We start from the raw sequence: 26306 nt of genomic DNA on the forward strand, positions 1-26306 counted from the left end.
CACGGGCTCTAGGCACGCGGGGTTCAAGGAGTTGCAGCACATGGGCTCAGTAGTTGTGGCTCGCGGGCTCTAGAGCGCAGGCTCGGTCGTGGCGCACGGGCTTAGTTGCTCCGCGGCGTGTGGGATCTTCCCAGACCAGAGCTCGAACCCGTGTCCCCTGCATTGGCAGGCGGATTCTTAACCACTGCACCACCAGGGAAGCCCTTAGCTTCTTCTTATCGAGGGGCGCTCACTATGCATTTCTCTCTGTGGGCAGGGAGCTCGGTGCTTTGGCCACAGCAGTGCTCCGGCACCCACAGCCCCGACCACAGTGGGTCTGTCTTGGCTCATGACTCACCACAGGGCAGCAAGGAGCAGGGGTCTGGGCCGCTGATGTTTACTCCTGTGAGGACCCGGTACTCACCCTCCCCACTTGGCTGAGCCTGAGTGCTTCTGGCACCCTCACCACCTGCAGACCACCCAGGGGTCCTGCGTTTAAATCCTGGTGCCCCTTGTGATGGCTGTGACTTCTCTGTGCCGCAGTTTCCCTGGATGCCAACTGGGCTTGGGGGACATGGCTGTGCCACCTGCAGCTCAGCCACATGAGGTGGCTGTTTGAGGGCAGGGGAGTCTGTACAGCTGCTGCTCACAGACCCTGGTCACCAGGGCCCCCTCCCAGCAACAGCCCTGGGTGATGGTGCCCAGGCCACTCCCATCTGAGCCTTGGTTCCCACATGCTCCCCTCAAAATGGCTAGAGCAAACATGGATCTGGTGGGGATACCTGGAGTGGAGACATTTATTGACAAAAGGGGGCTGGGCTGGGTTTCCAACCTCTGCTTCTGGCCAAACGGCAAGTGCCCGGTGGAGAGGGCAGCACAGCCCTGGCCTTGTATCCCCACAGCTCTGGAAACGTGTCTGGGGCCGGTCTCAGGCGCTGGGGGCGTAGTGCAGCACCAGCCGGTCAAAGTCGTTTTCCTTCAACGTGAATAAGGGGCGGGGAAGGGGATGAGGGTGGGCAGAGAAAGGGGAGAACTTGTGAGCCAAACCCCGAGTTCCACGCTTTGCCTGACAGAGCCTGAGGGGTCTAGGGCTCAGAGACGGGCCGCCTGCATGGGCTCACCTTGGCCTGGTACTCCTTGATGAAGGGGTGGGACCTGTGGGCATCCTTCAGCTGGGACAGGTAGCGGTTTGTCACCTGTGGGGGAGGCAAGGTTAGCTAAATATGGGGACTCCACTGTGGCTCTGACCTGCAGGGTAGGGAGTGGGGTGAAACAAGGGCCACCTGGCCAGACCCAGGCAAGAGCCCTGGTTTCCCCATATTTTCTCCATCACACCCTGCTGCCCCGGAACCATGCTGAATTAGAGAGGACCCTGGTGGGTGGGGAGCACCACCTGGCACAGAGCCTGCACTTGGCACATGGGTGAAGCATGCACCAGGTGCAGGGATGTGGGCTGGGCAGGGACCCAGGCCCCGGGAGAGGCAGGGGGTCAGGAGTGGAAGGCAGGTCAGGGGGCACGGGGCTGGGAAAGGAGATGGATTTGTTCTGGGCACGTCGTATGGAGACACCTCAGAGGCTTGGGGATTGGAGCCCTCGCTCCCAGCCTTGCCCTACCCGCCAGGCTCAGCCCTGACCATGTGGGGCTAGGGGCGTCTGTCTGGCTCTGTTTCTCCAAAACTGATAGTCTGGGGACGTCTCTGCAGTGAGTGGGAGAGTCGTCCTATCTGTCCTGCACCACCCCAGCCCTGAGGCTGTCTGGGGGACTCTTCTTCAAGGAACTGGTGACAGACCATCATGAAGCCCTGAGGCAGGCCCCTGGCCGGCTGGGCAAGGCACCTAAATGGGGCAGTGCCCCAGCGTCCTCCTCCCCACCCTCAGACAAGGTAGGCTCAGCAGGATTGCTCCCCTGAGCCCTGTTTCTCTGTCCTGGTGTCCGCTCCCAATCCTGAGGTGGCACAGGCCGAGTCCCAGCCTGGAAGCCCTGAGCCTCAGCCCACTTGTCCGTAGGACCCACAGAGCGGCTGACCTGCAGCCCCGACCAGGGTGGGGACCCTGGGAGAGTACTTGCAATGCCAGCTTCCCAGGGGCCCATCTCAGCTGCACCCATTCGTGGGGAACAGGTTTTTGCCCTAAGGCCAGGCCAACCTTGAAGTTCAGACCCTGAGGCCCCAAGCTCCCTCTAGAGCCGGGGCCACACCAGAGACCCCTGCCCACCCCAGGCTGGCACCATGAGGGCCGGAAAACCCTCCTGCACCTGGCTGAGGGTGGGGAGGGTCCTACCTCGGGAGGCTTGCCCAGGTGCTGGGACAGGACGATGAGGTTGATCAGCGTCTCAGGGTGGCCACTGTCCTGGCAACACAAGGGGACACCAGACAGGCAGGGTCAGCTCCTCCAGGCCCCCATCTCAAGCAGGGCTGGGATTGCAAGACCCAGCACGCCCCCACCACTGGCCGCTCCGCAAGACAGTGACCTCAGGGCCCTCCCTTCTGCCTCCCCACACCGGCTGCTTTCCCAGTGAGCGTGTTGCTTCATGTGCAGACCAGTCTGACACAGAGCCCCCCTTGCTTGCTGCAATTTGGGAGGGGCGTTTTTATCACAAATCTCAAAGTAATGGAGTCCAGACCAAGGCGGCCTCAACCTATCACAGCCCAGCTAGCTGCTCCTCCTGCTCCATCGATGAGGCCTGAGACCGTGGGACAGACCCCTCCCGCCCTGCCTGCTCCCCAGGGGCATTGGCAGGAAGCTGCGGGAAATTACCAGAAACTCCAAGGGGGTGACCTCACCCCACCCGCCCATATTGGGCTCTGAGGCACAGGGAACTCTGGGAATCAGCTCGGCCGCTGCCTTGGCCAGGAACCCCAGCCAGAGCCCCTGGCTGGGGCGAGGCAGGGACATGCCGCTCAGGATGCAGGGCGCCACAGGCTTGAGGGGCTGCAGGGGCCCAGGCCTCCTGCACACATCTGGCTCCACCCCCATGCTGCCCTTCTTTGCAGAGACCTGCATTCTCCCCACCAGCACGGGGTGCTCTGGTAGGCAAGGCAGCTCCACACGGGTAGCCTGACGCCGCCAGCCAGCAAGAGCACCCGACTGACTTCCCTCGGCCTGTCCCCACTCAGCCAACAACCTTCTGACGATAGCTCGGCCCCTTGCAGAGACGAGCATGGAGAAAGCTTCCCACTGGTGTCAGTTTCTCATTATATCAAACGTTTCAGATGGCAGCCATGAGAAGACAACTGTGGCAGCCCTGAGGGCAGCGCTCCAGGCCCTCTGCTCAACAAGGATGGGCAAAGGCAACACCTCCCGTCGGCAGCCTGCTCTCCCCTCGGCAGCAAACGGGAGCTGTCTCTCCCAAGCACAGACCCAGGTGAGGGATCACCGCAAAAGGCCCCGGGCCAGGCAGCCAAGGTCTCAGTGAAGAGGAGACAGGGCGTGGGTCTGCTCAGCTCAGGCCGACGGGGGCCCAGGCTGATGGGATCCTCGCATTTCCAAGAGAAGTTAGAATCAGGATTGTCGCTTGCAATCCCGAGTTTTAACTGATATGGCATTAAAATCCCCACATGGCCACAAGGCAGGCCACGGGGTCTGTGGCACACCTCTTTCTGGGCTGGGGCTGCATCTGCCCATACCTTGTCCAGCGCCTCCTGCAGCACACCCTCCGCGGCCTCCCACCGGCCCTGGGCCATGTGGCAGGCTGCCTGCCCATTGAGCAGCAGCAGGGTGGACGAACACTTGTCAGCCATCTCCTGGAAGATGTAGTAGGCGTCCTGCAGCTTCTCACCACCCTGTGGGGACAGCTGACGTCACCGCTTTGTCACCCTGCTGCCCAGCCCTACCCCGCCTGTTCCCTCCTGGAGGGACCCCAGCACTTTGTGGAGACAGTCCCAGTGCAGCCGGCCTACAGCAGGCACTCTTTGGACACCGTCTCCTTCCCTGAAGAGACCCCTGTGCAGCTAGTGCTGTGAAGGGGCCAAAGCGGCACGAAGACCCCCCTCAAATCCAGCTCCCCAAGCCCTACGTTTATAGACTCGAAAGCCTCGGCTTCGAGAGGGAGAATCACTGCACGGTCAGCTGGGTCAAGGTCTGAGCTGGGACCACTGGGACACATGGCCCATCGGGGTGGCCTCTGCTCCAGCAGCCGTGACCCCGACCGCCCAAATTCTGAATAGAAGGTTCTGTCCGCCTGGTAAAGACACAGCGCCACACTTGCAGGGGAACCTGAGACCAAGATGTGCTTGTGAAAGACTGCTAGGCCATGGGAGAGAGCTGTTCGGGTGTGTCCCACTAAACTGAATGGATACTGTGGGGTGAGGCCCCAGCCCTGCAAAAGGATGTGCAGATGCACGCAGACGCGGAGCACAATTTAAAAGGCCCATACAAAGGAGTGACTCAGAGAAAGGAAGCCAAATGTCCAAATCCAGAAATGGGGCTGCTACCAGGAGAGGGGCGCCCAGGCACGTGGGGGTGGGGGGCTGGGCTCGAGGGGGGAAAGCGCGAGGGGGATACGGGCACCAACCCTGTGCCGGGAGCCTGGAGAGCAAGATGGGCAGCAGCCAAGACCAGGGCCAGACCCCAGAGAAGGGTGCGCTGCCAGCTGGCTGGCTCCGTGCACCTAGGCTGGGGGGCGGGAGGGGGTGCGTGCAGGCAGAGGTACGCCGAGTCCGGTTCCATAAACCCCCAGTTTGTTCACTCTGGCTCTGGCCAAGCCTCTCGGCTGCAAGGCGCCAGAATGGGTCAAGCCTGAGAGAGGGGGAAAACGTGCTAGGGCTCCTCCAGGGGACTAGCCCCCAAGAAAGCAGGAGGTCCAGTGCGTCTGTGGAACCCCACCTGCACCCTCCCCCACAGGAGCAGCCAGCGCTGCGCACAGGGGGCCGCCGCCACCTCCTGGGTCCCGGATACTCCTGTCTCTCATGCCCGCACACAAGCCCAGTGCTCACCACAGCCAGGCTGACCCAGGCGGTGGCCAGCTGGGTGAGGGTGGCGTCCTCGTCCTGGTCCTGCATTTTCTTCAGCTCCTTCCTGGGGGCAGAGGAGAGAGGCGGGAAGGTGCCCGGTAGCTGAGTGGCCAGTCACTGTGCCCCACCCCCGCCCGAGTTCCTTGCTCACGAGGCCCCAGGACCTCAGGCCCTGGCCCGGCCACCCCCCATCCACGGCTGCACATGCCTCTGCGTGCTTGCAAAGCCCACCCCAACCCTGCAAGGTGGGCCCCGCTGCCTGCCTCACAGAAGGAAACTGAGGCACAGACAGTGACGCCCCTTGTCCCAGGCAACACCCTGCAGAGAAGGGCAGGTAAACAATGGTGCAGTCACCCCAATGGACTAGAATGAAATAAATGGAGAAACACTCGTGTCACTGATAATCAGAGCCAGGGGGAGGGCTCTGGGTGGTCCCCATGCCGTGTGCGCCCTTGAAGACAGTGGCCTGGCTGCTAGAGAACACAGTGTCCCAACATGGCCTGGCTGTTGCTAAGATACCCCCGATGCACAGGCCACAGCCCAGCAGCCCTGGGGGAGAGGGGCTTACCGGGCGAGGTCCAGGCGGTCTAGCTTCAGCAGGATCTGCACCGTCATGGCCATGCTGTGGGAAGGGCGGGCAGTCAGTGAACTCCTATCCCACTTTATCTTCCACCAGGAGCTCACTCTGTGTAAGCACCACCTTCCAGAAACCTCCCCTTGCGTGCTCAGGCCACCAGCCCCGCCTTACCGCGGGGAACACTGAGGTTGACTGTCAGCCCAGCAGGGCCGAACTCAGACCTGGGCGCTGCTTGCTGGGCTGAGCACCCCATCGCTTCCCAGGCCCTGCACTCCCGCCTGTCTCTGCTGAGTGTGCTTGGGCCGGGAGCTCCCATGGGGTCCCCAGGCCTGTGGCCCACTCCCTGCCCGCCCCGTGGCTGGCCATCCCATCTGTACCTCCCTCTCCTTTCCAGAGTCCCAGATGAAGTGCTGCAGGAGAACATCTGCTCCGTGCTTTCAGCACCCACACCCACAGCCCCCCGCCTCGAGCCCAGACAGCTGTGACCACCGCATCACTAATGTGGCCACTTGTTCCCGAGTTTTCCCGCCAGAACGTGACCCGGCACCCAGACCAGCCCAAGGAGAAGCATGAGAAACATTCGTGGGGTGCACTGCCTCACCAGCCGTGTAACATGCCTATTGCAAACCCCTCTGGATCAGGGTGGGACATAAATGGATAGGAAGGAACACGTGGTGACCAACTAACCAAGGGAAGGCAGAAACCAGAGCGCTCATGGGGGAGAATGGCTGCACCCTGCAGGGCTGGAGCCCTGGCCGCAGGGAGCCGGACACAGCACAGCCCAGAGCCACCTCCTGGGGTGGGGGTGGAGCCAACAGCAGGCTGCAGGGCACTCCAGTGCCCAGGCCTAGAGTGCCCTGAGGGCCGGCCTCAGGGGAGGGTCCGTGGGGCCCAGGGAGGACATGGAAATCCAGGGCCCAGGGCAGAGAAACACAAGGCTCCATGGGAGAAGGGAGGGTGCAGAAATCTCAGGCAGAGACAAAGGTGCTTTCTGCTCTGCTGCTGGGAACAGAGGGTTTTCAGCCCCGGGTGATGTGTCCTCAGAGCAATGGCCCAGCCATGCGGAAAAGTGTGTCTCCTGGACGGAGAACAAGAGCTGCAGCCTAAATGGGAGGCCCATGCCCCATCCCAGCCCCTCTCTTTCAGAGCAGCCCCCCTTGCCGTTCCTATGACGATGGCTGATGAGGCCCTGAGCTTCCTGGACACCAGAGGAGCCACTCACGCTGGCCGCTCCCCCAGTGCAGGACAGCCACTCACCACTCCAGGCTGTCCCCTTGGTGCAGGGTGCGCAGGGCTGCGTCCGGGTTCTGGTTGTGGAAGTAGATGGAGGCAGCCATGAGCAGGAAGGTGGTGTTGGTCACGTCCACGGTCCGGCTCATCTCTCGGTCTAGCTCGGCCAGGATCCCATCCCTGCGAGACGCAGCTGCTCAGAGCCCGAGGCAGGGGCGGGAGGCGGCCTCTCCCCCATGGGAACAGACAGGCCCAGAGAGGGCGAGTCAAGCCCCCCGGGGCACAAAGCAGTGAGGGCAGGATAGGCCCAGCTGTCTCTGCCAAGCCCCACTAGGTGCCAGTCTCGCCACCTCCCCACCAGGCACTCCTCACCCCGCACATAAACAGGGAAACGAAGGCCAGGAGAAGCGGGGTTGGGTGCTCCAGGCCCTGTGGGGAGTGTGGGGCAGCAAGGGCCACGCCTGGCTCTGCCCACGGAGCAGCACAAATGACCATCCAGGTCTCGAGCTCCACTGGCCCTCAGTACTCGGGGGCTGAGGTGTCCACGCTGCCCCGCATGCACAGGGACAGGCTAGCTCAATGAGGACACCTCCACAGGGACATGAGGCCACACAGGTGAACCTCACACCAGCGACGTCACCAACTTCCCGAGTAGGCCAGTGGTCTCAGCAGAGGGTCCTGATCTACCTCGGTCAGCATCGGGCCTGGGTCCTGAGGGTGGCTGTGCAGGACGATACCCCCACTGACAGGGTGGCTGCCCCCAGTTCCCGAGCTTGGTGTGCAGGTTGCTCCCGGCAAGTGGATGTCATGTGCGCCTGGGGGCTGGGAGCCGGCAGCAGGCTGGAGTGCAGGCTTGCCCGAGGACCCGCCGGACGCCCTCACCCGCCACAGGACACCAGAGCCTCGGTCTGCTTAACTGAAACGAGGAGCTGCAACTCCTTGTTTCAAAGGGCTGCTGAGTGGTTAATGAGAGAAGGGAGGCAAGGGCCTGGCCCTGTGTCACTGCTGGACAAATGCTGTGGCTTGGGACACACGGTCTCAACAAGCGCATACGTTTCACGCGGGTTGCTGGGGGCTGGCAGCCAAGTGCCTGTGTACCTGAGGGCCCCTCGAGGGCAGGGATGTGCCTATTACTCCCTCTGCGCCCACCAGAGAGGTGCCTGACGGACAAATGACTTCAAATCTGAGTCTCTTCCCCGCTCTGCACAGAAGGACTGTGCACGGGGATCACACAGGGTTGGCGTGAGGAGCCCCAAGGCCACCTCCCAAAGCTTCCTGCCTGGTTCCTGGCACACAGGCTGTGAACACGGTGCCTGCTCTTGTCCTTGTAACGTCAGTGCTGTACGTTGTTACTGGAACACGTTGTGGTTACCCTTACGGGCTCCAGCACTTTCTCCACCACCTGCTCGCTGGGCAGTTTGCATGGGGCGGTGGTCTGTACAGCCAGGATGGATGCACCAAGAGCCGCTCTGCTTTCCCGAGCACCTGCTCCACACCGCGGGCTTCCTGCGGGTTCTTTTCTGTAGTGCTCACAGCAGCCCTGCGGCTCCTTCCCCTTCCGAAAGGAGAATGGGGTTTGTCACCCCAGCTAGAGACGTGCACAGAGAGGGTGAAGGGACGGCCTCAGGACGCTGCCTGTCGTAGTGTCCTGGGGTTGCTGTCACAAAGCCCACGAACCAGGGAGGGGATCAAAACAACAGGGGTGGGCTTCCCTGGTGGCGCAGCGGTTGAGAGTCCGCCTGCCGATGCAGGGGTCGCGGGTTTGTGCCCCGGTCCAGGAGGATCCCACATGCCGCGGAGCGGCTGCGCCCATGAGCCATGGCCACTGAGCCTGCGCGTCTGGAGCCTGTGCTCGGCAACGGGAGAGGCCACAACAGAGAGAGGCCCGCGTATCACATAAAAAACAAAACAAAAAAACAGGGGTTTATTCTCTCCCAGTTCTGGAGGCCAGCAGTCTGAAATCAAAGTGCTGGCAGGATTGGTTCCTTCCTCCAAGGGAAGATCTGTCCTGGTCCTTTCTCCTGGAGCTGCGGCAGTCCTTGGCTTGTGTCTCTTTCACCCCAATCTCTGCCTCCATCTTCATGTGGCCTCCGTATCTGTGTCTTCTCTTCCATCTCTTATGAAGATACCAGTCACCGGATTTAGGGCCCACCTTATATCCAAGATGATCTCAAGATCCTTAACCACGTACACCTGCAAAGACCCCCATTTCCAATGAGGTCAGCTTCACAGGTTCTGGGGGTCAGGACATGGACATGTCTTTTGGAAGTCCCCATTCAGCTGCCACTGCTTAAGCCTCTTTGAGTAAATCCTTCAAGCGTCTGTGGACGAAGGAGCCTGATCACAGAAGGTGGAGCACAGGGCGTTGCCCTCCATGAGGAAGGAGCAGAGGTGGGGGTCACAGCAGACAGTCGTACCCACACTTGGGACTCAAACATGGCTGCAGCAGCCTCCAAGGAAAGCGTAGTGTCAACAAGGTCATGACCGCATCCTGGTTTATTAAGTTCCACAGGGCAGAGATCGGGGGGAGGGCCCCTCTGTGAGGCGTCACAGTGCTGTGAGGGGCGGCCTGGGTGGTGGAAGGGCCCTGGGGCTGGGACAGGTAGGTGGGAATCGGCTCACAGAACAGAGTGGCTCCCTGTCGTGGGCTGTGCTGCCCCAGCCTTTCATCCCAGCCGCCCTCTGGGGAGTGTTTTACCTCCAAAATCCCAGGGGGCCTCACGACCAGCCCATTCCGAGGGGCAGGGGAAACCGAGGTGCAGAGGGGCCACGGGGCCTGCTGCGTCAGGCTGGTGCTCCACGCACAGGTGATGCAGGGCCACAGGGCCCCCACCTGCAGAGGCCGAGTTCACGTGCACCTGGGCGAGCATCCCAGCCAGCAAGGAACAGCCCACGCACCTGCCTGTGCAGGAACCATCTGAGGCCAGCAGGGCTGGACCGTGAGCTGTCTCAGACCCCGACGGAGCAGCAGGTAACAGGCGGGCCTGGTCCTGGGATGCTCAGCACTTCCAGGTCCCCATAGCCCGGACCACCCCACCTCTCCTGGCCATCGCCTGAGGGAGTTTGATGACTGCTGGTCTGTGGCACAGGTGGACACACCCAGCTCAGGGTGAAGACTTGCTGTCCCCTCCCACCCTCCATCTGGGCAGAGATGAACGACGCGTGATGTGGCTGCCATTCCCTCCCCTGCACAATGGGTGAGCAGCAATGGCTGGAAGACTGGCTGCAGGGTCCCCACCCTTATGTACCAGGGGAGGTCCTCCTGGCAAGAATGAGGCCCTCACTGTCCCTAGGTATCTGTACACAAGTCCGCATCTCTGATCCCCAGCCCCCCGCCCCCTTTGAAGCAGGGTCCATCACTGCCTCCCACTGTGCAAGTGAGGGAAACTGAAGCTCAGAGAGGTGAGAGGGCAGAGGAGGGATGCCAACTAGACATCCTCTGCCCACCCAGGCCCATCCACCGTGCCCCAGGCCCACCCCCCACCCAACCTCACCGCCGGCTGTCGCTAGCCAGGTACTCAGCAAACATGCGCACGGCCTGGAGCTCTGGGGCCGAGGAGGGCTTGATCTCATCCAGGACCACGCCGTACTTCCTCTGTGGGCAAGACAAGCAGACTGCCAGCTCTGCCCGAACTCCCCGTGGGGTTTATATGTTCTCAGACCCCAGGAACATACAAGGGCTTCTTGGCTCCAGCACTGCCCTGGTGGAGCCCCAATACCAGGGGCCGGTGCCCACCACTCCCAGGGACCCCCTCAGCCCACGGGTGCCATCCCCGCTGGAGTGCGCTGTGGAAGCCAGCACAGCATCACCCGTTAGCTGTCGTGCCACGCTGCCCACTTCTCTACCTGGAGACCCTGGCAGGTCACTGTTCAGCCCCCGGTGGTGAAGTGACGGGGTGAGGGCCCCGCCAGCTCTGGGGGTGGGGTGCAGTGGTGTCACCAGGGCCAGGGGGTCTGGGCACTGGCTTCTACTGAGCAGAACATGCACCCCACGGGCAGACACCCAGCAGGGAGGTCGCTGCAGGGAGGGGAACTGGAATCAGGGACCCATTTTCCACTGTCTTTCTTTCTAGGTAGTTTCAGTATTTTCGTTGCCACCGACATGTATTCCTCTTTTAAAGATATATATACATACACGAATACATGAACACATCCAAGGAGATTCTGGGGTGTGCCAGGGCACCCTACTCTGCTGGGGACCACACACACTGTCTGGGCCCCAGCTTCACCCTGGAGGTTGGTGGGGGGAGGGTGGTGAGGGGGGCTCGGTCCACAAGGTGGAAGTTCCATCAGGCTCCAGAACGCTCCATAGAGGGAAAGATGAAAACAGACCTGGGAAGCCACCCGAGGCCTGATGTGAGGTGGGGGCATCTGTGGAGCCATGTACCCACAACAGAGCAGTCTACGGCTGTGGCTGTGGGATGAGGTTGGCGGGAGGCTGGTGGGTCTGGGGTGGGAACAGGGCGGGGCACAATTCAATCCTGTGTGCAGAGTCCAGATTGTTTTTAGAACAGAAGAATGCAGTCTTACTGCATTATCAGGGTAATGCTGCTTTTTAAAAACCCTAGTGTCTGTGGAAGCAACCTAAATGTCCATCAACAAACGAATGGATAAAGAAGACGTGGTATGTATATACAATGGAATATTACTCAGCCATAAAAAAGAACAAAATAATGCCATTTGCAGCAACGTGAATGGACCTAGAGATTCTCAAACTGAGTGAAGTAAGTCAGAAAGAAAAAGAAGAATATCGTAAGATATCGCTTATATGTGAAATCTAAAAAAAGACTACAAATGAGCTTACCTACAAAACTGAAGTAGAATTACAGATGTAGAAAATAAACTTATGGTTACCAGGGTGGGGTAAGGGGTCCGGGGGGAGGGATAAATTGGAAGATTGGGATTGACACATACATGCTACTGTATACAACGTAGATAACTAATAAGGACCTCCTGTACAGCGCAGGGAACTCTACTCAATACTCTGTAATGGCCTATATGGGAACAGAATCCAAAAAAAAAGGTGGATATATGTATTTGTATAACATATTCACTTTGCTGTACACCTGAAGCTAACACAACATTATAAATCAATTATACCCCAAATAAAAGAAACAAAAAATACCTAGTGTCTAAACTGTGGGCTTTGGTTAATAACAGTATCAATATCACTGCATTGATTGTAACAAAAGCTCCCTGCCAACCCAAAATGTTAATAAGAGAAAATGCCTGTGCGTGGGGGGTGGGCATTTGGAATTCTCTTTGCCATCTGCTCAGTTATTCTGTAAACCCAGAACTGTACTGAACAAGTGAAATCGATCGATTAAGTATAAAAAGAAAAGCAAGAAATCCCAACATTGACCCTCTGGCCTGGTGCTCCAGGGCCTCAGTGACACGGCCACCTTGTGGTGGCACACCAGCTGCTCGTGGTCCCCACCCCTGCCGACACTCTGTTCCTTACTCTCCTTCCCCAGGGTGTTGGCAGTCATGGTCAAGGGCCCACACTCACCTGTGCCAGGTACGCTCTGTACAGGAAGACATCCCTTTCCACATCTCTCTCCAGGCTTGACGGCTGTGGAAAAGCAGGTCAGAACTCTTGGGGGCTGTGTGCCCAACAGGCCCTCAGAGGCCAGAAGTGGGCAGCTTTCCCAGTGGAGTCTGGGTCCTAGTCCCGGCCCTGGCGCTCAGCTGCCTATGACCTTAGGCAGCAGGAGAGGAGCCTCCACTGAGGGCATGCAGTGAGCCAGGCACCTCATTCTGTGCCACCCTGACATCGCCCTGGGAAAGGAGGCTCAACCGTCACCCCCATCCATCCAGGTGAGGGATGGGGGCACCAAAAGTGCTGAAACTGCTCCAGCCACACAGCAGGGGCCAGGGCAGAGCCCACGCTTCTGACCACTGGCCACATGGCTGCTTGTGTCAAGGCGGAAGGACCCCAGGGTGCAGTGGATCAAAACAGAAACTGCTCGGGCTTCCCTGGTGGCACAGTGGTTGGGAGACCACCTGCCGATGCAGGGGACACGGGTTCGTGCCCTGGTCCGGGAAGATCCCACATGCCACGGAGCGGCTGGGCCCGTGAGCTATGGCCGCTGAGCCTGCGCTCCGCAACGGGAGAGGCCACAACAGTGAGAGGCCCGCGTACCGCAAAAAAAAAAAAAAAAAAACAGAAGCTGCTCAAGAGTATGGGTGGTCCGAGGACAGCAAGGGGTGGGGGTGGGGGTGGGTATGGGAACGCCCTGATGCCCAAGTTTGTACAAGCCGAGCAAACAGGCCTGGGAGGATTCCTATCCGCAAACAGGCCTGGGAGGATTCCTATCCGGACATGAATGGTGGATATTGGAGAAGGGATGGGGCCCAGCGGGAGACGTGCGAAAGGGACTTACTTTCTGTAACGAATACTTCCATGCCTCTTGTTCCTGTCCTGCTTTTGTTTCAAAATGTTCTTTAAACGTGACGAACAGGAGAGATGAAGGTCTGCCTCACTCGGAGGACCTTTCTGGGAGAGCTCAGCTTAGCTGCCCCAGCATAGCGATGTCTGGGTCTAGCCAGGCTGGGTGAGACCTTGGGGACCGCCCTATACTCGGGGATGAGGCCCACGGGCCACACTCCCTCAGCCCAGCCACCACACAGAACCCAGAAGCAGGTGTGAGGTGACCTCCTACAGGGTTGACTGTGGGACTGCGAGGGAGGCCCCCACGAGGCTACGGGCAGGCGAGGGACCCTCCCTCGGGAGAGCAGCTTTGGACCACGCCCCAGGGTGCTGGCTGACCTGGGGTGGCACAGAGCAACTCAGCCCAGAGGGCATGCGGGTGCTGGGACAGGCCACCTGGAGGCTGGGAGAGCAAAGTGACATGGGGGAAGGGGGCCCGGCCACCTTGGAGTCACTACTCCAACAACCTCTAAACCACAGGGCCTGAGGAAAAGCACAGAGAGAATGAACAGCCTGTCCAGCTGCCAGAGCACAGGGACAAATGTTCTGGAGCCCCGCCGGTGGGAGCACGCCAGGACTGCTCTCCCCCGAGGCTGAGAACCAGACTCCTAGTCCCCAGGCCTTCTTCCCAGCCTGAGGGGGTGAGAGCGCTGAATGTGTCCTCCTCCCAGGCCAAGGGAGACTGCGAACAAGAAGCCTGGCTCCTGGCCCCAGCCAGACTCAGGCCAACTTTGCCTGGGGGTCCCAGCAGCTTGCTCTGGCCTTGGTGGCCAGGCTGGGGATCCGGCCATGATTTGGAACACGGTGTCCTCTATATAAGTGACTCTGAAATGACCCTCAGAGGTGGACACTGGTGAGGACAACCCACCTGGGGTCCCCATACCACCCTCAGTAAAAAAAAAAAAGAGACAAATGTTGGCTGTTGGTATCTTTGAAGCAGGGACACAGTGGGATGCCTTGTGGGGGACCAGGGTCCCAGAGGCAACTCTGAGCCTCAGCTGCCCCCTCTGTAAAACAGGCACCACCACTGACCCTGCAGGACTGCCAAGGGGGGTCACCGAGACCCCATACACAGATGCTCAGGACCCTCTCAATCAGCCAAAGAGAGAAGAGCTTCTGGGAGGTGTAAGAACAAGGACAGATGTACAGACCAGGGAACACCAGGGACTGTGATGCATGCCACCAGGTGAGTGGTCTGGTCCCCAGTCCTGACAGCTCATCAGAATCACCTGGGAGCTCAGAAACCAGAAAAGCCAGGAGGCTTACGTCCACCAATGATGTCCAACCCCAGGGTGGCCTCAAACTGCCTTCAAACAGCTCAGAGGTGCAGCCAGACCTGAGAGCAAGGGGTACTGTAAAGGGAAGTCAGTGATGGGGTTTGGCAAGGGGGATCACGTTCCCTCCCCTTACTGGCCATCAGTGTCCCCCGACCACACTCCACGGTCAGCTCCTGGAGGCTTTCTTAGCTGCTTCATCCCTAACACCTGTGCAGTGCCTGCCATCTTGTGGGCACTTGCGAAATGTCTGACAGGTGGGGAAACAAACATCATCATGGTGTCAGCACTGAGACACACCAGGTGTTCTACCTGGTGTCACCTCTGGTGGTGCCTGAGGTTGCTGGGGCTGCTATAACTAACCACCAGCTGGGCTGGGGGGTGTGCTTGAAGAAACAGAAACTTATTCTCTCATGGTTCTGGAGGCCAGAAGTCCGAGATCAGGGTGTCGGCAGAGCCGTGTGCCTCCCATAGGCTCTCTGGGAGGATCCTTCTTTGCCTCATCCGTCTTCTGGTGGCTCCAGGTAGTCCTCGGCTTGCGGCTGCCTCACCCCTACCTCTGCCTCCATCTTTTCTGTCTGCCTCAAGCCTCTCTCTTAGAAGGACACCAGTCACTGGATTTAGGGTCTAACCCAGCTGATCCTGTCTAGAGATCCTTCACTGAATTACAGCTGCAAAGACTCTTTTCCAAATAAGTCACATTCACAGGTCCCGGGTGAACATATCTTTTCAGGGACACCATTCAACCCAGTACAGGCTGCCTAAGAAGGTTTAGGTGGCCTGTGGACCAGAATTAAATCACGTCAAATGGCTCAGCAGGGATAGGACTCCCACTCTTCTGGATGCGTCAGGTAGAATCTCTTGGTTTGGTGCCGGTGCATCTTTACCACGTTGCTAAAGAGGGTGTAGTTCCCCCAGCTCAGAGGTTGGGCCGCAGTGTGCCTCCAGCAAGAGTGACTGCTATGGGCTTCCCTGGTGGCGCAGTGGTCAAGAATCTGCCTGCCAATGCTGGGGACACAGGTTCGAGCCCTGGTCCGGGAAGGTCCCACATGCCGTGGAGCAACTAAGCCCGTGCGCCACAACTACTGAGCCTGCACTCTGGAGCCCGCATGCCACAACTACTGAAGCCCATGCACTTAGAGCCCATGCTCCTCAACAAGAGAAGCCACCGCAATGAGAAGTCCACGCACCACAACGAAGAGTAGCCCCTGCTCGCCACAACTAGAGAAAGCCTGCGTGCGGCAACGAAGACCCAACGCAGCCAAAGATAAATATAAATAAAAATAAATTAATTTTAAAAAAGTGACTGTTGGGACTTCCCTGGGGGTTAAAAATCTGCCTGTCAATGCAGGGGACACGGGGTTCGCTCCCTGGTCCGGGAAGATCCCATATGCCGCGGAGCAACTATGTCCACGAGCCACAACTACGGAAGCCCGTGCGCCTAGAGGCCGTGCTCCACAACAAGAGAAGCCACCGCACTGAGAAGCCCGCGAACTGCAACGAAGACCCAACACAGCCAATCAATCAATCAATCAATCAAAAAGTGACTGCTGATCTGGTTTCCTTTGTTTTCCATCACTCTCTACATACAACAGGTCACGCTGATTCCTTCGGCAGGGAGGTAAAGTTTGCATATTATGACACAGTAAGACTGAAAGAACACATCGCTGTAACGTAAGCAGAACAGACACACAACAGAAGACAGACAGCGGATCATGAGTATAACGCTGAACCTCACAGGGACCCTACTGAGATGAATGTCATCGTTCCCATTTGACAGGAGGGGAAAGTGAGGCTCAGAGAGGTGCAGTGACTCAGCCCTGGCTGCAGAGAGAACACAGAAGAGACAGAATCTGAGCCCAGGTCTGTCTCAATCTTCTCATGGTCTACACTACCCCGGCAAGGAGGCATGTAACAACCATGGCGCTGAACGGACAAGGTCCCCCAGGGATGTCCATAGCAGTCCCTGGGGCCTGTGAACAGCTTACGTTACATCACAAAAGGGACTTCACAGGTGTGATTAAGATTATGGACCCTAAAAATGGAGACACTACGCTGGGTTATCTGGGAGGATCCAGTCTAATCACGGAAACCCTTAAAAGCTGAGGACTTTTAGACAAAAGAAGTGAAGGAGAAGGGGAAATTGGAGAGACTCCAAGTGAGAACCCTGTGGCTGCTTCTGAGATGGAAGGGTGATATGCGAGGTTGAGGACTAGAGAGAAGCATCCAGAAGCCTCCAGGAGCTAAGGGGGGCCCCTGGCCAAGAGGTAGCAACTTGAACAAGTTAGGAAGGTGCTTCTTCCCCAGAACCTCCAAAAAAGGACATAGCTGGGCCGACACCTTGATTTTAGCCTGGTGAGAGCGGTGCTGGACTTCTGACCTACAGAAGCTGCGAGATAACAAACGTGTGCTGCCTTACTTAAGCTGTTGTTTGGTAATTTGTCACAGTGGCAATGGAAAACTAATACAGTCATGCAAATGTTATTTCAACGATTCCTAATCTCTTACTGAAGTCTGTTTGAGGTTTTACCCCCCATTACGCAGATGACACTCAGGGACATGGGGTTCACTGCCAAAGGCCAGAAGGGAAAGCAAGCCTTCTCTACTTCAGAATCCAAATTCCTCCCAACCCTCTGGCTGCCTCTGGGAAGATGTCTGCAACTCCCTTGTGTGGCACTCCCATGGCCTCCCACACCTTCGGAATAAAATCCAAACCCCTGCTGTGGCCCTTCAGGCCCTGCCCCTCGCTCTGCTCACCTCGTTCTTCATCCCCCCACTGTGCTCGCCCCACTCCTGCCACACCACCCTCGTATGCCTTGACTACGTGGAGCTCACTGCTGCCTCAGCACCTTTGCAGCAACTTATGGGGTTACAGCCTCCTCAAGGTTTGGTCACAGGTTAAAATGGCAGTCAGAGAGACCTGATCTGACCACTCCCACGTGAAGCAGCCCCCACCCCCATTTCTGATCAGCACTTTTTTATCTCCCCTCTCCCCTCGAGGACTCAAGCTGACACTATGTATTCTCTTGCTTCGTTACTTGTTTACTCTCTTCAGGACACTACACCATGAGAGCAGGCAAAGAGCCTGTCATGTTCACTGCTCTTAAAAATTCTCCAATGGCTCACTCTCAAAGTGACAGTACCATCCATGCGCCTCCCCAAATGGTGCTGCTAGTGGCCACTGCTGCCCCCTCTCCTGTCACCCACTCACTGCCTGGTTGCCTGGGCCCTGCCTTGAAGGGCTATATTTTCTAGCTCTCAAACAGCCAGGCTCACTCCCACCACTCTCCGTCGCACCATCTCCTGACATCTTGTTTATTTACTTGTTTACTGTCTGTCTCCCTTGGGAGCTGAGGCTTCCAAGAGAGCTAGGAGTTTTGTCTATTTTGTCACTGCTGTGCGCCCAGCACTAATATCCTGCCTGGCCCATACAGATACTCAATGAGGAATGGATGAATGAATGAATGATCAAGTCTGGGGAGAAATAACCTGGTTAGTGGGGCAGGGTAACGAGCGAGAAGGCATTTCTTTCTTGAGCCTCCCTTTTCTCACCTGTAAAATGAGGATAAACAACAGTCCCTACTTCACGGGTACTGAGGGCATGGCGGCACAGTGTGGGTGCTCAACAGATGGAAACTATTACTGTTGTTGCTGTCTTTATCATTACTACTGTAGCGTAGTATCATTACCATTGTTATTATTACTATAGAGGTATGAACCCCTCTCTTACTCAAATGCCTCCCAAGGCTCAGTCTGAGTGAGCGCTCAGAGTGAGAAGTATCGTTAAAGTGTTACTGCTTTGAGTTTGGTCATAGGACAAGGATAATTCTTCACCGCGTTCTGAAGAGATGTGGCGGGGGGGGGGCGGGGGGGATGAAACGGCGCGAGGTGAAGAGGGAGGGTTTTTTAAATCAGCGCGACCCGCAGCCACCAGGAAGCGTCCTCCGCCTCCGCCCCCAGGGTCCCCCAGCCCCGCAGCCGCCGCACCTTCACCCGCTGCGCCTCGTTGATGCACTGCTGGTAGCTGCCAATGTAGAAGGCATTCTTCACGTCGAACAGCTCGTCCACCTCCCCGGAGCCTCCAGAAGCTGAGCAAGGAACCGGAGGCGCCATGTCGCTGCCCTCTCACCCACTACTCCCACTGAGAGACACGTCGGCCGGAAGGAGGGAGCCACCGCGGGGCACGCCGGGAAATGTAGTTTACTCGTTCCTCCTTAGAGATGAGCCAATGGGAGACTCAAACGGGAGTCAAAGGGGCGGAAGACGCAAGTGCGTCTCGCAGGGCATCTGTAATTCGATTCGATCCTGAGAGCCAACGGGATTCGGGGAAGAGTGGTAAGGATGTGGTAGAGGCTAGGAATGGCAGTGAGCTGCAGAGGGTGGGACCAGGCAGGAGGCAGATCCAATAAACTGGAAGGCTTTCCTAACGTCATCAACATGCACCGGAAGCACGGCTCACACGGGTGCTTACACTGGGCTGGCTGCGAGGATGGCTGGCTTCGCGGAGCTTGGGCTGTCATCCTGGCTCGTGGAACAATGTCGGCAGCTGGGTTTGAAGCAGCCCACGCCCGTGCAGCTCGGCTGCATTCCCGCCATCCTGGAAGGTGAGTGTGGCTAGGCCTCTTCTCCAGGAGGCGTCCCCGCTCCTGTCACCTCACTTTGCCTTCTCGCAGCTTTTGCCCACGCCGGCCCCGTGAGGCGAAGGGCAGTCTTGGCCCTTACGGGCGATCCTGGGTTCCGGAGGCAGACTAGGCAGTGTCGGCGTTTAGGGTGTACGGCTGACTCGCCGTGTGTCCGCACCCAAGTGATGTAATCTCTGAAACTTTTATAGCCTCAGAGCACTGGGAGGGTTTGATGAATAACTAATAGATAATAGTACTGGGAAAATTCGGTAGAGCTTGGATTACTATCAACATTTTACAAATGGAAACTGAGGTTGTCAAGATTACTGGTAAATCCACGGCTCTGGTCCCTAGACTGCTCTTCTCCCCACTCCTCTGGTCCAACCCAGTTTTGCCATTAAAGAGACGCCTTCAGGAAGCCTAGGATGTGACAAATTGAGGCATTAAATAAACAAGGATGAAGGAGTCAGTAGGGAGTATAGGATGCAGATTGGGGGGAGGACATTCTGGGTTTCCCAAGCCCTGATACCCCGGAAGGAGTCAAAACGAGGTCGTGGTTAGTAGCAGGCATCTCAGGTCAGATGGATGTGGGTTCCAGTCCAGCCTGATACTCACTGTCTGTGTATCCTGGGCAAATCTTTGAGACTCTGTTTCCCCTTCTGTTAAATGGGGATGATAATGGCCTCGCCCTTCTAAAATGTGTCAGTTGCTCTAAATGGAAAGTTGTCAGAATGCCTGGAACGGAAAGGGCACAGGCCAGTACTGAGCATACAGTAACTGCTCATTAAATGTTAGCTGCTGTAAACTGTGCCCGATACAACACCTGTCTACACCTGTGACACTGCTTTGCCCTCTGCCCAGGTCGGGACTGCCTGGGCTGTGCCAAGACAGGCAGTGGCAAGACGGCAGCGTTTGTCCTGCCCATCTTGCAGAAGCTGTCTGAGGATCCCTATGGCATCTTCTGCCTCGTCCTGACACCCACCAGGTGAGCCCCCCAAAGGCCTCGTGGGTGAGTTAACCAGCTGTGTTCTCTTGAGCAAGCGCCTTTACCTCTCTGAGTGCACTTGCCATGTGTGCTAGATGGGGACAGAAATTATGCCCACCTCTTAGAGGTGCTGAAGAATTAACAAGACAGTGTGTAAAAAGTTCTGAGCACAGAGCTTGACTCAGGGCAAGCAGGAAGGCCGGGAAGTAGGGACACAAGCAGAGAAAAGGCCTGGGCGGAGCTGGGGCTGGGGGCAGAGAGGAGAGGACTTGGACACTGACCAGCCCTGGGGGAGGGGGGACTGACACTTGGGTCTCAGGCTTTGATGACTGTGGTGTTGAGGCCATTGCTGAGGACGTGGGAAGAAGAAAGGCCAGTGTGGGTAGGACTGGCAGGGGACAAGCCATGGGCTGTTTGGGGACCCAGCCTAGTGAGAGGGCAGGGGCCACAAGGGGCCTCCAACACTCAGTATCGGAACCTTTGTCCAAAGGGGACTGGGAGCCTCGGAGGGTGTGTGAACAGGAGAGGCCCAGGCAGGAGGCCGTAGGGTGGAGATGGGAATGAGAGGCAAGCACAAAACCGCTATCTGACCCAGGCTGGCCCCTTCATGCCCACAGGGAGCTGGCCTACCAGATCGCAGAGCAGTTCCGGGTCCTGGGGAAGCCTCTGGGCTTGAAAGACTGCATCATTGTCGGCGGCATGGGTATGGGGGGCCCAGGGAGGCTCTGGGCATGGACCCTCCGCAGCCTCAGATCATCCACCCAGCCCCACCTCTCGCCCTCCACCCACAGACATGGTGGCCCAGGCCTTGGAGCTCTCCCGGAAACCACATGTGGTCATCGCCACACCAGGGCGCCTGGCAGACCACCTCCGCAGCTCCAATACCTTCAGCATAAAGAAGATTCACTTCCTGGTAAGTCAGCCTGGGGCCCTGATACATCCACGTGGGACATGTGTGTCCCACAGGCCATCCAGTACCACGCTGGGAATGGTGACAAAAACAGCTCAGGAACCAACAAAAGGGGGCCTGTATTAGTAAAGATAGTTGGGGGCTGGGCCTCTCTGAGGAGGTGACATTGGAGCTGAGATGGGTGAGGGAGCAGGCCTCCAAGACCTAGAGGGAGAGTGCTCTAGGGCCCACATCTAAGACCAGGAAGGAGGCACATGGGGAAGGTGGGTCGAGCCCAGGCATGTAGTCAGGACTCGGGCAGCACCCTCACCCCAGATCCCTATCCGCTGCTGCCGGCACTACAGGTGATGGATGAGGCGGACCGGCTGTTGGAGCAGGGCTGCACTGACTTCACCGTGGACCTGGAGGCCATCCTGGCGGCTGTGCCGGCCCGCAGGCAGACGCTGCTCTTCAGTGCCACGCTGACCGACACGCTGAGGGAGCTGCAGGGCCTGGCCACCAACCAGCCCTTCTTCTGGGAGGCTCAGGCCCCGTGAGTCCATAGCCACGCTCCTGGGGGAGCAGGTCAGGCGGGGGCCCAAGTGGGGGGTCACACCCAACAGAGGTTACTGCCCATGGGCAGGGTGGGCTATTGGCCTTATTCAACAGAAGGGGAAACAGGCCTGCCTGTCCCCAGTGTGCGCACAGTAGAACAGCTGGACCAGCGCTACCTGCTAGTGCCTGAGAAGGTCAAGGATGCCTACCTGGTCCACCTGATCCAGAACTTCCAGGATGAGCACGAGGACTGGTCCATCATCATCTTCACCAACACATGCAAGTGAGTGTGGGCAGGCCTGCCTCTCCCGTCCCCCGGGCACCCCTCCCATAGCCCTTCACGGAGGCCTGAGAGGTGGCCCAAGGTTGGAGGTGCCAAGACGGTCTCGGCCCTCCGGGGCCTCTGCTCAGACCAGCAGTTTCGGAGGATGCACTCAAGGGGGCTCAGAGAGGTCAAGCAGTTTGCCAAGGTCACCCCTCCTGAAGGCAGAGCCAGGATTTGGGGTTCCTCAGACCTGCCTTTAACCGGAAGGGCTGAGGGCCTCAGGCTCTCCCCAGGAGACCCCTGCAGCATCTCAGAAGGCCCTGGAGCAGCCTATTCGCTGTGGTCTCAGGATGTCAATGAGGCCCAGCACATCAGCACCAACACCTGGGGCTGTCCTCTCCACAGACCCAGGGATTTCAAAATCCTTTGAGGCGTTTAGGGAGAGCGTCAAGGAGCTGTAGAGTAGCCTAGCCTGAGCCAGAGTAGGAGGGCAGTCCACAGCGTGGAGGAGACTCCTGATTGCTGCCCCCCAAGAACTTCATGGCCACCAGAAAAGTCTGGATGTAGGGCCCACTCTTGTTGGCTTAGGCCAGGGGAGGGCTCAGTGGGCAGGACACTGCACCCCGGCTTCTCCTTCCCCAGCTGTGCAGGGCCACCTACTTGGGGTCTCGGGGGGTGGGAGGGCCAGGAGCGCCTTTCCAGGACCCTAGCGCTAGACGGCACATCCTTCCTGCCAGGACCTGTCAGATTCTGTGCATGATGCTGCGCAAATTCAACTTCCCTACCGTGGCTCTGCATTCCATGATGAAACAGGTGAGGTGCTGGGCAGCCCCACAGATCCCCTCACCCGCCACCCTTGCCCTGGGGACTTCTCCCAGCCTCAGGGCTTTTGCCCAGGCCCTTTCCTCTACCTGGAACACTCTTCCTGCCACCTGTCTGCCCCAGTCTGGCCTCCTCAAGGTCATCTCCCTCACTGGACTGTGAGCCACTTGAGGGTGGAGACTGTCCTGGCCTCTGCCCTGTCCCCAGGCCTCACACAGTAAGCGCTCAAACGTTTGTTGAGATGCTACCTCACATCCCCACCCCCGCCCCCAATTCTCTCCCCAATCCGGCACAGAAAGAACGTTTTGCCGCCCTGGCCAAGTTCAAGTCCAGCATCTACCGGATCCTGATCGCGACAGATGTGGCCTCCCGGTGAGCAGCTCCAGGGTACTCCCTTCCCCATGACGCCCCCCACAAAAGGGCCAGAGGGAGGGACTGGCTTCAGGCATGGGTCAGGCAGCCTCAGCTTCACTGCTGAGCGACCTTGGGTGAGCCCCAACCTCAGTTTCCCCACATGGACAGAGGTGCTGACCGACCTCTCTCTCCAGGGGCCTGGACATTCCCACGGTGCAGGTGGTCATCAACCACAACACCCCCGGGCTCCCGAAGATCTACATCCACCGAGTCGGCCGGACAGCCCGTGCAGGTGAGCAGACAGGGCGCGGCAGCCTTTGGCACCCGCCCCTCCTGCCTGCCCACACCGCGAGGAGCCAGAGTCACAAGCTGGTGGGACATGGGAGGGCTACAGGCCACAAGTGAAAGACACTAGAGGAAGCACTTGCAAGTTGGGGGAATCGTCCTTTCAAAACCGTAGGTGGGGATGCTCTGTCTTCTCACCCCCAGCAGCACTAACAGTGACACGTGCTGTCCCCTGGGGACACGGCACACACTGGCCCCATCCCCACCACTCCCTGTTGCCTCACCCCAGGCCCCTTTACCCGTCAGGGCTGCCAATCCATGCCCAGCAGCAAATAGGTGTACGAGTCCTGGTGGGTATGGCGCTGCCCTGTAGGATTTGGCGTCCAAGTTCAACCCCTCGCTGTGACTCTGGCTGGGAGCCAAGGAGGCATCCTTGTGTCTGCTCCCCAGCCCCACCCAGGAGGGGCACGGAGTCCAGGAGATTTTCTCATACCTGGAGTGGGCAGAGATATGGTTTCTGGGGCCAGACTGGGCCTGGCCCTTCTCTCCTGCCCTGTAGCCTCAGGAAGGTCACATCAGCTCTCTGGGCCCCCACTGTCTCATCCAACAATGGGTAATAAGAAGGTGACACCTGTTTGGGGCTGCTCTGAGGGTCATGGGCCTGGTCAGCTGCCAGTGCTGTTCCAGCACTAGTCACTGTCACAGGAACAGGGAATGGAGAAAGTGGTGTGCAGAGATCTGAGCTGAAGCCTGTCTGGGCTTACTGCTGACAGAACTTGGCCTGGGCTCCCTGGCGGCCACACCGAAATGGGAAATCAGCCACATCACCTGTATAAGGCCAAGCTGGCAGGAGAGCTGCCTCTCCCTGGAGTCCTGCAGCTCCCCTGGGACAGACCTGCCTACTACGCAGAGGTCAGGCAGGGGGTTGAGCCCTGACGCCCTGAGCTTCGTTCATTTCCACTCACTCACTCACCCACCAAGCTCCTGTACTGTTCCCCTTGATTAAGAGGAGCCCTGAGCCACCTGTTGGTCAAGCCCTTTGTCCTGGCCTCCAGCACACAGCCTGGGTGTGTCCCCACAGGGCGGCAGGGACAGGCCATCACGCTGGTGACGCAGTATGACATCCACCTGGTACACGCCATCGAGGAGCAGATCAGTGAGTGGAGGGGCAGAGGACGAGAGGGGAGGGGAGACGGGTGCTTCTGGGTGAGATGGCACTCAACCCTATCAGACACCCGCTAGCCTGCTCACATGAGCAGGCTTAAACTGCGCTTTCCTTCTTACGCAACCCTCAAAGAAGTTTCTTTTGCCCAGTTGTTGAAACAGAAGCTCTGCAATGGCCTTCAGCAGCTGGAAGCCACATCTGGTGGGAAGGGACTTTGGTTTCTCAGACCAGAGTGTGTGGGTGGTCCCTGTGGATGAGTCAGAAGCCCCAGGGCTCGGGCCCGGGCATGACTGAAAAACCCCCTTGGGTGGTTTAATGTGTAGACAAGACCGAGAACCTCTGGGGCACCTCCAGTCACTGCACAGACTGTCCTAAGATTCAGAAATGTCTTGACTTTAAAGGACACTGTTTCCAGGAAAAAAAAATAATCCCTAGTCAAATTCATAGTATTGCTAACAACAAAAAAAGAGCAATCTGTACCTTCCTTGGGTCTGAAATCTTAGATCTTGCCCACCTGATCCTTATCTGCTATGGCCCCGGATGGCCTTGCATGCCCTGCTACACAGGGAACTCACTACATAGTTGAAATCCCCCTCCATGTCGTGCCTGCCCCCCCTGTGACCCTGCTGTCCCCACAGAGAAGAAGCTGGAGGAGTTCTCGGTGGAGGAAGCTGAGGTGCTCCAGATCCTCACACAGGTCAACGTGGTGCGGAGGGAGTGTGAGATTGTGAGTGTCGGGGAAGGGGCTGGTCCTCGGGGCCCAGGGTGCTTCCTGCGAGACGGTGACCCCCAAGACGGCCTCTCCCTCCCCACCGCAGAAACTGGAGGCAACCAACTTTGATGAAAAGAAAGAGATTAATAAGCGGAAGCAGATGATCCTGGAGGGGAAGGTGAGGGCTGAGCCGGTGGTGGAGTGGGCGTGGGGCACAAGCTTCCCCGTGGGTGATCAGCTTAGCCACCTTCCGGTCCTCCCCATGCCAGGATCCCGACCTGGAGGCCAAGCGCAAGGCCGAGCTGGCCAAAATCAAGCAGAAGAACCGGCGCTTCAAGGAGAAAGTGGAGCAGGCACTGCAGCGGCAGAAGGCCAGCGGGGCTGGCCGCAGGGGGCGTCCATCCAGGGCCCAGCCTGAGGCCTGCTTGTCCCCAGCACCCGCTCAGGGCCCGGCCTGAGTTCCACACGGCCCCCATCTGCCCAGCCTGGGACGCCTTCATCCAGCTGAAGGTTGGAGGGTCCTCCCCTCAGGATAATCCCTCCTCCCAGTCTGCCCAGTCCCCCTCAGTGGAGCCCACGGACACCCACGTGCAGTGCGCAGCCCTCCACCCGACCCTGCAGCCCCTGGTGGTCCCTCCTCAGAACCTTGGCCAAGAGGCAGGCTGCAGAGGAGGAAAGAACGCTATGAGGTTGGGCCCAAGTCCCCGTCCAGTGACCCCAGCCCAGGGTCACCCTGGGGGTGCCATGGGGCCCCAGAGCGAAGGTGTGTCGCTTGCAGGAGATGCTCAATAAATGAGTCTTTTGACTTCCCCAGTCTGACTCTCGGGGAGCAGGGTCAGAGGGAGGAGGGTGTGACTGCCTGTACTTCCCAAGTCTCCCAGGACACCACTTACCATCCCCCACCCCCCAGGTCTCCTTTCCTGTCGGGCCAGGCCCAAAGCTTTGGACTGCAGTGCTGACCATTCCAGCTGAGTGACCTTGGGTTGGTGAAGCCCCTTATATGGGCCTTGGTTTCTTCATCTGGAAAATGGGCATAGCAACTGCTGTTCTCTGCAAATGCAGATGTTTTGGTGATATCCCTCCCATGCTCAGTGAACACAGCCGTGTGCTGGGACCTTCCCCTCCTGCCGACCTGCTTGCATTTGGGGTTTGTGGCCAGAGCGAAGTGGTGGGGGGAGTCCTTAACCAGGGTCCACCTTCGTCCAAACTG

General features: G+C 58.4%; 2 protein-coding genes across 2 annotated transcripts; one reads left to right on the forward strand and one right to left on the reverse strand.

Annotated features, from left to right (window-relative positions):
- Positions 1 to 747: 747 nt before the first annotated feature.
- On the reverse strand, positions 748 to 18607 carry COPE (COPI coat complex subunit epsilon). Its single transcript, XM_081233073.1, has 10 exons — positions 18430 to 18607; positions 12248 to 12310; positions 10233 to 10333; positions 6766 to 6918; positions 5500 to 5553; positions 4914 to 4995; positions 3606 to 3761; positions 2260 to 2328; positions 1101 to 1175; positions 748 to 955 (listed from the first exon to the last, which is right to left on the reverse strand). Exons 1-10 carry the CDS (start codon positions 18553 to 18555, stop codon positions 908 to 910), a joined length of 927 nt encoding a protein of 308 aa, XP_081089199.1. The 5' UTR covers positions 18556 to 18607; the 3' UTR covers positions 748 to 907.
- Positions 18608 to 18890: 283 nt separating this feature from the next.
- On the forward strand, positions 18891 to 25907 carry DDX49 (DEAD-box helicase 49). The gene is made up of 13 exons (XM_081234000.1): positions 18891 to 19046; positions 19926 to 20049; positions 20667 to 20752; positions 20841 to 20962; positions 21304 to 21491; positions 21636 to 21776; positions 22496 to 22571; positions 22876 to 22952; positions 23129 to 23226; positions 24301 to 24375; positions 25023 to 25111; positions 25203 to 25274; positions 25366 to 25907. Exons 1-13 carry the CDS (start codon positions 18932 to 18934, stop codon positions 25552 to 25554), a joined length of 1452 nt encoding a protein of 483 aa, XP_081090126.1. The 5' UTR covers positions 18891 to 18931; the 3' UTR covers positions 25555 to 25907.
- Positions 25908 to 26306: the final 399 nt, after the last annotated feature.

Source organism: Mesoplodon bidens (assembly GCF_964165515.1).
Source record: "Mesoplodon bidens genome assembly, chromosome: 4".
Taxonomy (NCBI): Eukaryota; Metazoa; Chordata; class Mammalia; order Artiodactyla; family Ziphiidae; genus Mesoplodon; species Mesoplodon bidens.

Coding starts and splice junctions, on each gene's coding strand:
- COPE (XM_081233073.1), bottom strand. CDS start 18,555: ATGGCGCCTCCGGTTCCTTGCTCAGCTTCTGGAGGCTCCGGGGAGGTG. Junction 3,762..4,913: donor CCTGGGTCAGCCTGGCTGTG/GTGAGCACTGGG, acceptor CTGTCCCCACAG/GGTGGTGAGAAGCTGCAGGA. Junction 2,329..3,605: donor TGCAGGAGGCGCTGGACAAG/GTATGGGCAGAT, acceptor TTGTGTTGCCAG/GACAGTGGCCACCCTGAGAC.
- DDX49 (XM_081234000.1), top strand. CDS start 18,932: ATGGCTGGCTTCGCGGAGCTTGGGCTGTCATCCTGGCTCGTGGAACAA. Junction 20,963..21,303: donor TAAAGAAGATTCACTTCCTG/GTAAGTCAGCCT, acceptor CCGGCACTACAG/GTGATGGATGAGGCGGACCG. Junction 21,492..21,635: donor TTCTGGGAGGCTCAGGCCCC/GTGAGTCCATAG, acceptor GCCTGTCCCCAG/TGTGCGCACAGTAGAACAGC.